The following is a 15,851-nucleotide window of genomic DNA, read 5'->3' as shown; positions in this document are numbered from 1 at the left end:
TCCCCAAAGTAACACCTTTAATGTGCAACCCCAACTGCAACTGGATCTGGAAATTGTTTTGCACAACTCATCCAGAACAGTGCAAGAAACTGAGGATGCCTGCCTGTTTTTCAGGATTAACAAACAAATTACAAACCAATGGAAATTAATCCACAATGCTGCTTTACACAACATTTTCTTTTAGACAGTTATGTCATTTAAAGAGAAAAAATACCACATGGTATTCAGTTTATTTACATTGAAAATGCAAATTTCGATAACTTGGCTTCTTTTTAGTGCAATAACAATTCAGGGCAGCAGGTCTACCTCCAATGAGTAGAGAAGACATTTGTCCAAGTCAATTCGGTTAACGTAGGTCAGGACCTAACCTGAGAACCCAAATACAGGATTATGAAGGGATTTCCTGCTAAGAAAATACAGTCGTATGAGGTGGGGTTTGGAATTCAAAGTACCAATTGAACAGTTTTCTACTCAAAGGTCATAATACTCAGTGAAAAGCTTTAGTAAACACCCACAAGCTGTGGTTTAATACTAAAAGGAAAACTCTATTACCCAACATGATAAGTGTTCTTACCTTGACCAGAACAGCAGGGGTCAAAAGATGTATAAAATACTTTCTAACAATTGCTGGTATAGAAACTTGTGAAAAAACTAAAGCTTTAAAAAAGAGTGAATACAGCACGTTTTCTCTTTTCAGTCTTACCTTATAACAACCGACTTGAAAGAAAACCTTAGTCTACAAGTAGCCTTATTAACTAAAAGCAAGAATTTTCCTTAACCTGCAAAGACAGACCGTCATAGATAAAAGCAAAAATGTAAAAAAGCATTTTACGCCTAGAGCATCCCGCATAAAACACATTGGATAGGCTGTTGCCAGCAACATCTTAGTAATTACCAGCTTACTTTTTCAAACTGTATAACCCCACCTTACTGAGTTATTTCTAAAGATGAAAATTCACCATAGACTTCACTCATTACTCAACAGTAAGCTTCTGTCAGTGCTTGTTATTAAGTACAGATAATCCAGTGTGTGTATGAGAAATGTCAGTGGCCTTATTTCTGCAAGACCTTTAAATATCAACCTTACTCCCATTTATATGTGGAGGCATTCCAATGTGTCACACCTCTCGTTAACTCTCCAGTGTGTTCTTCTGTCTGGTTTTTCGTTACACTTTGAGGGTTGGCAGCTCAGAGTGAAACTCAGTGAAACTCAGACACTGAAAGCCTGTTTTCATGATCATTAGCATTTCCACTGTAGCTCAGAACAGACCAAGCCCACACTGCAGAGATACAAGACAACCCCTGCACAATTACATGATTTGACTACAAATTCTGAACACATTATTTCCTTTGCTACAGTAACCACATCTTAACAAGCTTATCTTCTGCTCTATCAAACATACAAACAGAAATTGAATGCCTAATCAGTCTTTTGCATTACCCTGAAACAGCTTTCGTGGGCCTTAATTCAACTCGTGACTGACTAACTGGGGTACAGGCAAGTTGAAACAGAAAATCAGAAATCAGCCCAAGAGAGAAACGGTGATAGACAGATATTCAACCATACAACCTAACTCTGATGTGAGCATTTGAATGTCAGGGGTTACAATGCAATTCTATGATAAAATGGAAAGACAGTGAAGAAACAATGTGCACATCTTTCCTGTGAAACACTTTAGTAGCCTTCTGAACACTAATACCTGTCAACTTGGATATGAAGGAGGAAATTTATAACGTGGACCGAGGCATAAAAGAACTAGAAATAAACCAAGAGAAACTGCTAAAACTTTAATAGTCGAGAATGGGAAAGTGGCCTGACGGGTTACAAAAATAGAAAAGAGAAACTTTAACTATTAAGAGTCTTACAGTCAACAGTAGAAATGTTTAGCACTAATCGACATTTAGAATAAAGGAAAATTAGCTTTTAATCATTAGGAAAATTAAATACCATTAAGAGAAAATAGGCTAAGGTCTCTGGCAAATAGGACATACGTTTACAATCACATCTACAGGAAAAATAACCTGTGCCTCCTCACCTCCTCAACATCCCTTTTCTGCCATTTCAGAAAATAACCTTCTCCCAGCAAATCAACTGAAAACCCTCAATCATTCACACGATGGGTGCAGAGAGGGCAGTGAACCCGCACCAGAGCAGGGCTGTATGGCCGTGGGCGCGGGGGGCGAAGGGCGGCAGAACAGCGGGGCTCCTACCTCTCTCCATGCAGTCCTCGGCCTCGGCCAGCAGCCGGGGCGAGCGCTCCTCCAGCAGCTGCTGGTGCAGGGCGACGCATCGCAGGGCCCACCAGGGCAGCAGCTGCAGAGGCCAGAGAACACACAGGTCAAGCCAGGCTCTTCCCTCTGCTGACCCGGCTTCCACACCAGCTCCGCCTTCTCTCCCCAGGAACCGGGCTCCAGCAGCGCGGGAAGACAATGGCGTTCTAAAGAACGGCCTCAAGCCACCTTGCTTTAATAGTAATAATTCCTTATACTTACACAGCGCTGGACACTCCACTCAACATGCTTTACAGCTAATGGGGAATCCCACTGCCAACACCAATGTGCAGCCCCCACCTAGATGACGCAACGGCAGCCAGAGTGCACCAGTACGCTCACCACACACCAGCTCTCAGTGGGGAGGAGACTAGAGTGATGAAGCCAATTCACAGACTGGATTAGGAGGCCATGACTGGTAAAGGCCAATGGGAAATTTGGCCAGGATGCCTGCGTAACACCCCCACCCTTTTCAGAAACATCCTGGGATCTTGAACGACCACAGACCGAGTCAGAACCTCAGTTTAACGTCCCATCCAAAGTATGAGCTTTCTTCCATGATCTTTTGAAAAACATTTAAAATTAATTTGAACAATATTTTTTATGCTATTCTTAGGCACTTTTTTACAAAGGACCTGTGCAGTGTTTTTACTAGTTATAATTCTACCTAGACTGCCAAGCAGAGTGCCATTCTTGCAGGAGTGATGAAATCACTAAGGAAAATTGGCTTCCATTCCTTCCTGATGTATCCCATAGATATCAAAGCACAATGCATAAAAAAAAAAACACCCAGTGAGCCTATTTACAACAAAGGCCTTTGGCGGCCTCTAGTGGCAAGGCATCAGCCATTAAAGTCCATCCCTAAACCAGCCAGCTACACATTACTCCCAACCCTCAACTGTAAGGCAAATGTCACTGCCTCAAAAATACAATTCCAAGTACACTACTTCTGAATCCTTCCCAAGATCTAAAAAAAAAAAAAAAAAAAAAAAAAAAAAAACTTATTCATAACCCTAAAGGAGCACAGAATTGTCAAGGCAAGAACTTTATATTTGGTTTACGATAATTACCCCATTTACGGTAAGAGCAAAGTACTTCACTCAAAGCACCCCAGAAAAAAACTCAACGACAAACAGGCTTAATTATATATTGCTTTGGACAAAAGCACTGGCTAGTACCATAGTTATCAAGATAAACAAAAGGTGCAAAAATGTCCAAGGAGGCAGCAGCACAGAGGAACTGCAGGAGACAGTAGTCAGAGCTCACATTATGAAGATGGTATCTTCCATCTGACTACAAAGGATGCACCTTCATTGCAGCGACGAGTTCTTTGAAACTGCAATAAACTGGTAGGAAAAGGCAGGCTTTGTTACAGAGAAAATCAGTTAAGTAAGTGTTTTAAAATAGAGGGATGGGTGCATACTAAAGACGCATTAAAGGCTCAGGGCTGGATTTACTGCTTATTACCTACATTAAAATGGAATGCTGGCCCCATGGGAATGAGGGCTTTTCTTTGTTCCACTTGTGCTTAACTGTATTAGCGATACATTTAAACCAGGTTATCTATAGTAACAGCAGCATATAGTAATAGTTTCTGCACCCCTGGCTGCTCCTGATGAATGAAACGTGTTGAATATAAACAATGCGAGCTGAAGAGTTTGCACCTTGAAAGGTGAAGTCTGCACATATTAAAAGCTACACCGGATTATGCTTTTAATCGTGTTAAAATGGCCTCACAGTTGGTGAAAGAGAGAACGCGCTGTCTGGGAATGATCCTGGGGGAAACAGCAATAGAAAGTGACTGAAGCATTCAAGGTTCATCAATCCACAATATTAGACATTTGCAGTGCTACCAACCGCTAGGAAACTGATCAAGACTCAGTTATCTGCTTCTAATCAACCAAGAAGGACTGTCTGAGGGACTATTTCACATGGAAACAAACACACCTGCTAACACAATTGGTACAGCCACAATGCATCCCTTCCTAAAACATGCAGGCGGTCTCCAAAAGCACCTTCAACATGCAATAAAGCATATATAACCTCCAGCAAGGTAGATCAAAGGGTAATGTTGAGGAAATGGTTTGACCTATGTAATATAATACAATAGATAAAAACCATGGAATAAAAGATTTAAAACTTGTAGCTCCACCCTTGAGGTTTTTGCTCTGTACTCAAGAATTGTTCAGTCTGTATCTTTACAAGGCGACCACAACTTCAGTTAGAAAAGTGCCTCATGTGAAGTTGTTTAAGATGTGATACAACAGCTCAAGGTGCTCCTGGTTTATTGTGCAATAATGACCTTCGGGGCTGCAGTGTCCTGAGTGAGGAATCCAGTGATCCTCCAATGAAAGCCTATACTCCCATAAGGCACTGCGGAGCACGTCAAGCGAGACGGTTTCTCGTGAAACTGAGAAGTAAGCCCCACCGAAAACATTACCCACCTGAAAGCTTTCGAGTTTGGAGGCACAGCTGATGAGCACCACCCGGGCCAACACCAGCAGGATGGGGTTGGACACCAGGCTGTACACAGACTCCCCATCCAGGACCAGGCTGTTCAGGACCGATGCGGCGAGGGCCTGAGGCTGAGACAACAATAACTGATGACTTAATATCAGCAACATCTCCCACAGCTGTCCCATCTATCACCGTCTAGTGCAGGCTCACAAATTCAGACACACACAGTGGATGTCTAAAGCAGTGTGGGACCCTATGCAATGAAAAGCACTATAGAAAAGCAAGGAATTATTTATTGTCATAACGCACAAGACCAAGTTAATATCTAACACAAGCAAAGAGGATCAGCAAAAACCACTATCCCACGTGTACTGTAGCAGAGCTGAGCGCTCATTATCAGCTCTGCCTGTCACATACATCTTCATTAATGTACGCTAGGAGCCCGATGCTTACGTGCGTTTCAAACCCTGTGAAAACCCATTTCCTTTCTTTTTAAGGGATGGAACCATGACGAAATGATGCAAGCAATTCCTGCTCTGTTGATGAGCGATGAACAGCAGCCCGAGTGGCACAACAGACAGCTGCGCACAGTTTGCCAAATTTGACAGATCAGCAAAACGCAGCTGCAATTAGACGTCCAGGTCCCACTCTCTCACGCCATCAAGGAAACAAACCTCCGAGAAGTGCTGCAGCAGAGCGGGGGGGAGGAGGTCGTGTGCCTGGATGTCAACAGGAGGGCCAGTCCAGTTACTCTGGGCGAAGAGCTGCACGCAGGCCACAGCCAGTGCAAACAGCACGGCCTCCCTGCGAGACAAGTCAGCACACGTTACCGGACCACTTTAACACACAACGATACCTCTACTGTCTGCAAACTACAAATCCAGATGAACTACAAACTTAATTTCCATTCCCAAGCTTCTTCCTCAAATAGTTAAACAGTACTAAAAGACCACGCATGTAAAACAAACACGCACGCGTATATAGATTCCCCTTTCAACAAAAATGCACAGGAGACAATTTCCCATTCAAATGCATAACGCATTGCAGTCTTTTGTCTGCAGCAGAATGCTGTGCGTGAATCATTATCGTCACTGATGCAAAACTAACAATTACCAATAATTATGTAATTCAAAGAACAATTGCTTTTGGAGTGTAGTGGGTGGTAAAACCAGTGTGACAGTGATTAAAACCACAATCGCCAGTGGCATGATTCCAAAATGGACTTATGCTCCAAGACTGATGTAATACACTTGCCAGTCATTGTTCAGCACCGCACAATGTTGAAGCAGATGGTACAGTACCTCTCAGCCTTGTCATCCTCTGTGGAGTTGCTTAGGTAAGCCAGGACCTGCTTCTCCAGAAAGCCATCGATCTTCTGTTCCCCGGCACAGTCCGCACCCAGAATATCCAGGATGACAGGACTCAGCAAAACGCTTTCAAAATTCCCCTCCAGCAGGGACTCCAGCAAAGGACCACTTTCTGCAACACAGAGGGAAGAGTTGGTGTTCACCAAGGGTCAGCACTACACCTGCTGGTACTGAAGGTAATTACAGCCAGTTATGAATGAGAACTTTTCTAGAGAGCCACAGTGAAGCTCTCTCAGCATACCAAAGCGGGAAATGTCTCACTCCATACAGAACAAGCACCAGTCCTGCCAGAGAATCATCTTTCTGTTAGAGCAAGAGCCTTTACATTCCTCTACTTATTCAAATGCATTGCCATCTCATTTACAATACAACATATCAGATTAAATAAATGTTAATACCATTCCCGCAGGCAATGCAGAAGGAAGCGATACTGAAAACTTTATATGAAAAAAAAAACATTTATATGAGATTTTATCTACTTAAATGACAGACTTCCAAGTGAAATTGAACTCAGAAGATGAAACCATAATACATCTGACTTCTTGTTACTTTCTTAGCTAAAGGTCATTAATGCTGTCTGCACTGATCATTTCTAGTGGGAAGGCATCTGTATAAAAACATTAACTGAACTCAAAAGAGAAATGCTTTGTAGGTCTAATAACTCATCTCATAATACTTTGTGTTCTCATTAAGAAGACATTGACATGGTGATGGCAAATTTGTAACAATAAAAAACACTAAGCATTTTAAGTTTTTGTTGTACCTTGACAGAACCTCGAATATTTATAGAATTATAGTGAAGCTCCACAGTGAAGCTCCATGGAGGTTAATAAAATAGAATAATAAAATTTTGATTCCTTTCAAAAAATGGACCAGCGATGTAAAGAATGATCATCCTTTACTCATGTGAATGTTCTGTAACTGAAATATGAAGGTCTACCACAGCAGCCCAATTCATTGTTCGTCATTTAATCATGGAATTCAACCGCATCTCTGCTTCCACACTGCAGCAGCTGAGCACGTCACCGTTCTGTTAACCTAACTCGTCTGCTGTTCTCCAGTGCGTCTGACAGCGACGTTAATCATCCAGCTGGACGGGTACTAACGCTGCCGTTAAAACATTTATTAACAGTTATATCCCCATGCCCACTCACTGCACACGATAAAAACGACGGATATCCTAATGACTGCCATGCAGGGAGATGCTCAGAAGACACAGAAGGCAATACTCATAATTCTAGTTCACGATGTCAGGAGATACGGTGGTTTGCTTTCATAAAACAGAAGAGGCAAAATAAAAGTAAATGAGATTTGTCTTGCGTCTCGGAGCTCCATCCTGGACAACAGAGAGTAACAGTGGCGTTCAGGAGTTCATCGGAATCTGAAAGCTTTGCGCTTGCACACCCGCAGCAGTAGCGAGTGTCGAGTCGCGGTGTAGAACGCGTGTGTCGATTGGGCGTGTGGTCTGGAGCAATGACCCGCTCCTTCGCAAACGGGACATTTTCGTGACATTTGTTGCAAGATACGTGCAAACGTAACCGTCCTTCAGGACTGAACTGAAACGTCACCACGAGTTGGGTGCACTGACGGGGACTGTCAGATGCGCAGAAGGACCGGTCCGAGAGTCATTTATATTACATCATATGGAGGCATCATGCATGTTGATAGTGTAGTCGAGTACTGTATTACTTTAAAATACACCACCCAAAACAACTGTCCTACGAATTCGCATTATTAATAGCCTTGTTTACAACATTAATCGAAAAACGTGCCAATACAAAATTACTATGCCTTCTTACATAACTAAGTTATGTGCCCCAGCACTTATGTTGAACATCACCACATCACTAATTTGTAAAGTCACGTTAAGATATATTTTTTTAATCTCGACTCGTCTCACAAAACGCTCCGTCACTCACCTGCATTGCTGAGTATGTTCTGCTTCCAATCCGTAGCCTCGTTTTCTGTCAGAAAGCCTCTCAGAACAGGTATCTCCACGTCCCGAACCATATTTCAGGGGGGGGAAAAAGATCTGTGCTGCCTCGCAAAATGACGCCACCCGGCTGACTTAAATTTTTAAACGCTTTTATTTCCTCCGACCGCCACAACGGCCTGTACACCTCTGCGCGTCCTGCTTTACGAGTGTTTATATCATCCCATGTGCCGAGAAGAGCCTCAGCGAGCGGCCATGACACTTCCTGCGCAGCATTGTGGGAAGGCGAGCTGACGGAGAGTCGCGCTCATTAAGGGACCGAGGATGTTTTAAAAGAACTCCGTTATGAGGGAGGGTGAATGGCACGGTGTGAAATGTTCTTTTTTTCCTCTCTTATTTTGTCTTTCAGGCTAATTAACATGTATTTTAGGTCGAAAAGCAGGACTACACTAAAAGACTGATATCTAAACCCTTACTAAAAACGCTTCTGTATCTGCACAGCGTATAATAGTCTAACATTATGTGGCATTACGAAAGAACAGAAGTGGTATTAGGAACACTGCTGGTGTAAGCACAGTGTCATCAACTAGCACAGGTCTTGTGCAATTATTCTGGTGGTATTCTACTGTTTCTCATATCTGGAACCTGATTTTGGTGGGTACCCGTTTTCTGGTGTGGTTTGAACACGTTCTCCAGATTTGATCTTCAGTCGTCAATCGGCTGTGGCCAATGTGACCTGGATTGGCCCTTATCTGATCACGAGGTGATGTTTTTACCATTCCACTTTTTTTTAGATCACCGTTATCTTAGAACATAAAATCCATTCATTGATAGAGGCACAGTACCTTGCAGCAGGATAAACATTAATAATTCAATCCAACACCTGCTTTTTCAACTCCTTGTCTGCTTCTCTATTGTATTAATGTCCTTTAGCAATCACCACTTTTTTGCCTGAGGTGAAAAATTGCACCTGGTGTAGTTCCCTATTGACTTTATACAAGCCGTTGTAAGGGCACAAATTAAGAAAACCTCTCTACATGAAAACATCCTCAGTTATTAGACCAATCTAAAGTACAGCACAGAACTGCTTTAGAGGCAGTGAACGATCTGTTATCGTAATTGGTACTGTATTGAAAATTCCTGTGTTGCTTTATGCTGGGTGTTGCCTTCAACATTGTGATCGCAACATTGTCCTTAAACACCTCTGTGGATCAACGGACAAGGCTGACATTGCTCTCTCGGTCGGTTTGGAGTCCCACCCTGCGTACTACTAGGTGATAATGTGAATCAAATGGTCCTCAGGTTATGTATCTGTTTTTACTGGTATTCCTTAGGGGTCCTTCTTGAGCTCTCTATAATTACAGTCTAGACTTCTGCCTTAGGTCCAATGCTTCAGAAATTTGGCATTGTTCATCATATTTACGACAATCAGAATGATCTCACTTCTAAGTCAGTCACTCATCCTGCCATATGTTATCTTACAGCACGTTGCCAAGATACAAAATACTGAGCATATCAAATCTCTTAAGCTAAATGAAAACAACCTGTTTTAAGTGAAAACAGGTTAGTCAGTTCTGGGCAACAGCGATTGCCCAATTCAGAAGGTTGTTAATATTGAATTTTCTTCTAATGCTATAGTCATAGTGACTATGGTGCAGTGGAGAGTGTTGCTGCCTTGTTACTGGGGCCTTGGGTTCAATTCCTTGAGTGCTGTATGTGTGGCGTCTGTGTGGGTTCTTCCCACAGTCCAAAGACATGCTGGTGGGATAATGGGAGTTTGGGGAAATTGACCTTGGTTTGAGTGTGTGCTCTGGGATGGACTGGTGTTCCATCCAGGGTGTGTCCTGCCTGCTATCCATTGTTTGCCAAGATAGGCTCCAGCTCCCCCTTGACCCTGAATTGGATAAAGCAGTTAGAAAATGGATGTGTGGGTGCTGTAGCCATAGACCTTAGTGTGCTTCTTCTGTTTCAGGCTTTGAACCTCCTCATGGGGGATTGTATCTCTGGAATATGAAAATTGCTTTTTTTTTTTCATTGAAGTAATACTGACAGTATCGTATCTTGCTTAACTCTTTCTACGGCGGACTGGAGTAGCCGTTGGCTGTTCTGAATCCGGCCCAGAGTCTCCGTAAATCGTACCAACATCTGGAGCTTCACACCAACATGCTCTGCGCATCTTATGTTTAGCAGATGCTGGTCTGTTGTCAGTGCCCCTGGCAGGTTGTTACCTGGCAAACCTGTTTTACCTAAGCTAGAAACATCTTTGTCCAAATCAAATTCAGTCTGGGAATATTTTTAAAACTTGACGAAAAGGCTATGTTTAACTGATTATTGTCTTTTTCCTGTAGAATTCTTGTTTTTTTCATCATTTATTTTGTATCATGTTCCTAATTTGTGTTTTATTGTCGTGTGGTTGCTGGACAAGTAGTTAAAAGCAGAAAATCAGACAATACAGTGGAAAAGAAGCTGGAGTAATATAGCTGTTTGCTTACAAAGAGCATCTGTTCCAGCTGGATTCCAGTTGATCTTACAGCATTTGCCTGTGTCAGTTTGCAGTTTACATTCACAGGAAAATGGAAAACGTTACAGTGCTGTTTAATTAAACATGTCAAATACACTTTTTTAAATAAAGTACTGCGGCTTTATAAAACTGCACATTTGCATTTTAGTTTGGGGCTGGTCTTTGTTTTCATTTCTTTTCCTTCAGAATAATTAAGAATTTAGAATCTGTGTTTTATCCTGTTGGCTCCCAGTGCACATTTCCTTTTATTGGGTCTTTTTATTGTGTTCTATGTGTGCCCTCATGCACAACAGCAGAGCACTCTTTTATAAAAATGAAAGGTGTAATTTGTCTTGATTATCTGTACTGGCAGGAGGTTGTCAGGGGAACTCGTAAGCTCAGCTCAGGCTGGGTGAGACATTCAAGGCTGCAGGTCTATTCCCAGATACTGGAAGGTCCAGCCACTCCTCACTGGGCTTTTGAAAAAGAAATAGAACAAATCATTTAAACATGATTAAAGTAGAAATTCTAAATAGACTACATGCGACACGTCATTCAGAATTGTGTTGATTTAATTCTCATCACAGCAAGTGGTTGCTGGAAGTCTATGGCTGCCTTTCTGAACTGTTTCATGTAAAATGTCACGTTGACACTTTAATTAATGAAAATTATCCAGGTTTGCCCTTTATTGATTTTGAATTATTAGTTTGCTTAACAGAAAGATCATACAGCTCTTGAAAATAGCAGAGATGACTAATCCCGTGATCTGGCATCAAACAAAAACAAGTGCATGATTCAAAATCCCAGGAGCACAACAGCAGAGCTCTGACTTATTCCATATCAGCTCAGGACTCATTATGTACCCTGGGTTTATTACTTACTGTTCATGCATGACATTTCAGAGAAGGGTTATGAGATTTTAAACGTGATCAAATGCCCTAATGAAAGCCAACACAGGAGAAATGCTCTGAAACCCAGGCTGAGGATATTTATTTAATATTACTGGTGAAGAAAAACAGATTTCTTCAAACCTAATGACTGTAAAAAGCATAAGGTAAAGCAGACGGACTATTCAAACATGCCAGAGGGATACAGCAGGATGTTGCTTGCAGCTCCCCGCAAAACCCCAGATCCCCGTGTATATGAACACGCTTGTCAGATCACTCTGACAGCGACTCACGCGGTGTGACTCAAGCATTGCCACTGGAGACAAGAGGTCAACAATATCCCTGGGTCACTTGCTTACTGTAACCGTGCAATGAAACTATATAAAGAAATGAAATTTGGTGCTATGGGACGTTATTGCAAGGATACATCAATGTCCCTTGTTCATTCTGCTGCTGTCTAAAGGTTTCCTATTTGGAAACTTTTTGTTAAGAGCTTCCAATAACTGGGAACATTTGCCTTACAGCCAGAAGAGAAAAGCTTGGCTCCACCAACACCATGGCTTAATTTGATGAACACCCTGAGGAGAAGCTTTTGTGTTCACTCCGTCTGTTTGCCAAAGAGCAGAACAATTCCTGAACCTTTTCATCCATAATTTCAACTAGCTGTCTCTCAGACAATTATCCTGCATCACTGTTCAGATTCCCACACGGCCATACTCGATGGGGTTTATTTGTGTTGTCCCCAAATATCATTACCAAATACGGTTTTAGAATCGGAGGAAAGACAAACTCACTGCAGGAATATTGCAAACAGACAAAAAGGCTAATTCTACACTAACTGGTGGATATATCAGAACACATTTGTAAATTAAAGAAAATCATCAAACCGTGGTGCCGGATTTGCAGTAACTGCCAGTACATGTAAATATGCAGGTTTCCTGTGATGGAAGTCATGAAAACGTCACGGCATTTAAAAAGCACTTGTTAATTTTGATGTATTTTTTAGGTGGCAGCATGGCTTATGGTTGTAATAGCTCCAGCTGGTTAAACTTCGGATGCAACAATCTCTTGTTCCAAGTGAACAGCCATCAGACAGGCACAAGGTAGGACTCACCCTAGACTGGATGCTCGTTCATCGCAGGGCTCACGCATACGCAGGGACGATACAGGGACGCTAACCTAGGTGGCACACTGTATCTTAGTGCACCTGGAGACAACGCGCAGGAAGAAAATGCCAATGACACACAGGAGGGTACCAGGGATAGAACTGAACCCAGCATGCCACCTGAAGCCCACTTGCTAAAAATGCAGCGTGTTTTGGAAGCTTTAACGTTTGCTGCAGCAGCACAGATTCCAAAACACATTTGCAATGCTTATACAATATCTTTGTCAGAATATGGAAATTCTTAGATTTAGATGTCAGACGTCACAAAAGTGTCTCACAGCTGCAGATGCTTGCTGGGTGGAATTCTAACTTTGCAGTCACTTTGTGCGCTGCCATTGTGCTGATGAAGATCAATATAGAACATATTATTAATATTGAACAGACTGGTAAAAGAAATGATTCAAGACATTATGAAAGGATTGAAAACGCAGCTTGTGCTCATGCTTTGTAACAATGTCTGGCCGCCGTAATCCCACAATTAAAATTTACATCGGGGAAATGTAAATGCTTTCACCAAATGGAGCAAATGAAGAACCCGTTGACTACGATATGTACGCGTAGGTTTTATCTTGCGCGATCAGGTCTGCAGCTGATCAAGACACACATAAGCAATAGAGTCCGGGATTTTACCTTTTACTTCCAACAAGCTTCATCTGAGAGTCCTGGAATCCTTTGGTCAGGGACCAGATCCAAAGTGAAGGGTTAATCCAGTCATTGCACTGGGACTTCCTTGACAATCCACATTTACAACTTAGATCTTTTACACCTGACATGACCCGGGCTCGAACCTGCAACATCTGAGCTATGCGGCTCCACCACACCAGTACCTTGAATGGTTAAAGTACTCAAAAGGTCCTCCCTCTAAGGATGACATGGTTTAGAGATTCTGATCATTTCTGAATTGTTTTTCTTTTAGTCCTCTTGCCACATGACTTTGGGACAGTGTGCTTTGAGACGATTCACTACTAACATTTCTTAGTAAACATTTTCTCAGCTTATCAGTTCTAGATGGCTACAGAGATTCCCTGTAAAACATACAGAAGAAAGGAAAGTCATTTTAAATCTATTAAATAGTGAAAAGAACCCATTTAATAGAAAAGTTTTTATTATGTTCTTACAAAGGTAATTACTGGTAGACCAAACGAAAAAGAAAAACATTAAATTCAGTGCCAAAAGGTGTATTTAAAATCAACAGGTTTGACTATTACAATACTCAGAAAAGGTAACCTGCCGTTACACCATTAAGCAGGTTTATAGAAGACTGAGATGTTAGTCTTCTTGTGCTCAGTCCCAGTGGTTTAAATTATATTTTTCAACCAATTCTTTACAAAAAAAGGAAAAAGTCCTATAGTTCTATTCTATTCGAAAATGAAATTGCATTGTGTGTACCCTGTGTTTATATGCCACGTAAAAACCTTCCAAGATTTACAGCAAGACAAACAGAAATTCAGTTTTAGTGAATGAAAACCTTCAGTAGTATAGGTTTCCAGGACTAGATTTTTTATCTTACTAGGGTGTGACCGCAGTGAATTTAAAATGACATCTTCAAGAAAGGCACAGCAAGATTGATGTCAGTCAGTTTGTTCATTATATACAGACCCCACTGATCCAAGCATCCTGAGATTCATACATCGCATAAAACAAGTTGCATTTATTAAACTTGCATTTAAAATTAGTACTGTATAGGCAAAATTAAATAGGCAAACTCAGTAATTACAAGTGTATGTACTTATTAAACATGTATCCAGCAATAAAAAGGTAACAAGTAATCAATCATAGCAATAAAGAATGTCCATTTAGCTTTTATTGATGTTTACAGGAGTCTGTAGAAATCAAATAAGCAATGTAAATGGGCAACCATAAGATCTCTCAAATTGAAGTGTGTTCTTTTTTTTAAATAGTATTCTTAAAGAATGACCAATATATTCTTGGTTACAACTGTCCTTGCTCTAACAGTCAAAATGAAAATTAACATTCAGTAAACATTCTTTTCTAAAGGTAGTTCCCTTATGTAATCGGTGATTTCATCTGTCATTATGTATACATAAACAAGTTTAATAACATACCAATCAGTGGTTATTTCACAATTGAAAAATAAAAGCACAAAAAAAGTTTACACTCTTTTACAGGGAAATAAAAGATCGTTCGATTTAAACTATTTCCTTAAGGGCATAGCATAGTCAGCTTTTTTTGTCTGTTTTTTTTTGTTCCGTTTTTCCTCTGTAACTATTACATAATTAGATTCTTACATACAAATATGGACAAAATTTGGCTTGTGCTTGAAAGCCGTCAAGTCTGTGGGCGCGGCGCGGCTCACAGCCCCCCGTTGCTGCAGTGCGAGTCCGCCCCGCTGCTGCTGCTGCTCGGCTTGTCCGACTCGTAGGAGGGCGACTCCGCGGCGGAGCTCTTCTCCGAGAACTCCTCGCCGTCCGGCTCCAGGCCGTCGGGACAGGGCAGCTTCAGCAGCTCCTCCCGCAGCTGCGCCGTGTGCCGCTGGGGGGACAAACACACGCGGCCGCGGCCGGTCACCCGGGGCTGCTCCTCCCCAGGTCCCACAGATGGTCAGCGACCCCAGTGTTTGAATGTCAGCTCCCTGCCTCTAGTGGCTATGGATATACTACTACCGGAGTAATACAGTATTGCAAAAAATAATCCCATCTTCTTTACTAATCGGATTTTGCTTCTTTTTGCTTTTTTAGTTTTGTCCCTGTTCTCACTTGTCTCCTCCTTAGTATTGAGCGCCATTCCCCGGAGAAAGTTTCATTTTTTATTCATTTCACAGCACATAAAATCCACCGCCATCATTAGAAGATCAAAATATTACTGCCATTTGTCCTGTTTATTATTCCTCAGTTTGACGGATTACAGAAAAGATCTTTTCAATGCTGATTCAACAGACTGCCCTTGACTGTAACATGTGAATGGGATACCTGCAAGACTTCCGAGACCATCAGGACACGACGTGGGCATGAATCTGTCTCGACAGGTGATAAAAGACTGAGACTTGTCCTGTGTGGCCAATTCAGACTTAATTAACCCCCCTACCACTGGGGGTCAGGGGAAAGAAGATTTATGCTTTTCAATTCACCTTGCAATCTTGCCACATCAACAGCCAGCACGCTTTCAGCATCCAGCTGAATCCGATAGATGATAAAATCACATGCTGAACAATAAAAACGTGAACTAACAAAGATTTTAAAGGGAGTGGATCACAGCCAACTGTTCTACCTCTCTCCTAGTTTCACTTCCACACATCCATGGGCTTCAAAGA

At 41.8% G+C, this 15,851-nt stretch overlaps 2 protein-coding genes across 11 annotated transcripts in view; both read right to left on the bottom strand.

Annotated features, from left to right (window-relative positions):
- ttc27 (tetratricopeptide repeat domain 27) overlaps window positions 1-8,318 on the bottom strand; it is a 72,513-nt gene extending 64,195 nt beyond the window's left edge. Inside the window, exons 1-5 of the mRNA XM_088609502.1 lie at window positions 8,015-8,318; window positions 6,030-6,207; window positions 5,403-5,532; window positions 4,716-4,856; window positions 2,212-2,314 (exon numbers count right to left, since the gene is read on the bottom strand). Coding sequence (XP_088465628.1) covers window positions 2,212-2,314; window positions 4,716-4,856; window positions 5,403-5,532; window positions 6,030-6,207; window positions 8,015-8,105 — 643 coding nt within the window. The 5' untranslated portion in view covers window positions 8,106-8,318. The remainder of the gene's footprint in view (window positions 1-2,211; window positions 2,315-4,715; window positions 4,857-5,402; window positions 5,533-6,029; window positions 6,208-8,014) is intronic.
- A 6,048-nt stretch (window positions 8,319-14,366) lies between these two features.
- Window positions 14,367-15,851, bottom strand: part of birc6 (baculoviral IAP repeat containing 6) — a 111,549-nt gene continuing 110,064 nt past the window's right edge. For all 10 annotated transcript variants that reach the window (XM_088610136.1, XM_088610139.1, XM_088610137.1 and 7 more), the window contains one exon: window positions 14,367-15,073. In XM_088610136.1, the coding sequence (XP_088466262.1) occupies window positions 14,894-15,073 (180 nt within the window). In that variant the 3' untranslated portion in view covers window positions 14,367-14,893. The remainder of the gene's footprint in view (window positions 15,074-15,851) is intronic.

This window comes from Lepisosteus platostomus, chromosome 17 (assembly GCF_059453375.1).
Source record: "Lepisosteus platostomus isolate fLepPlt1 chromosome 17, fLepPlt1.hap1, whole genome shotgun sequence".
NCBI classification, from domain to species: Eukaryota; Metazoa; Chordata; class Actinopteri; order Semionotiformes; family Lepisosteidae; genus Lepisosteus; species Lepisosteus platostomus.
This window is presented reverse-complemented; position numbering and strand designations above follow the sequence as displayed.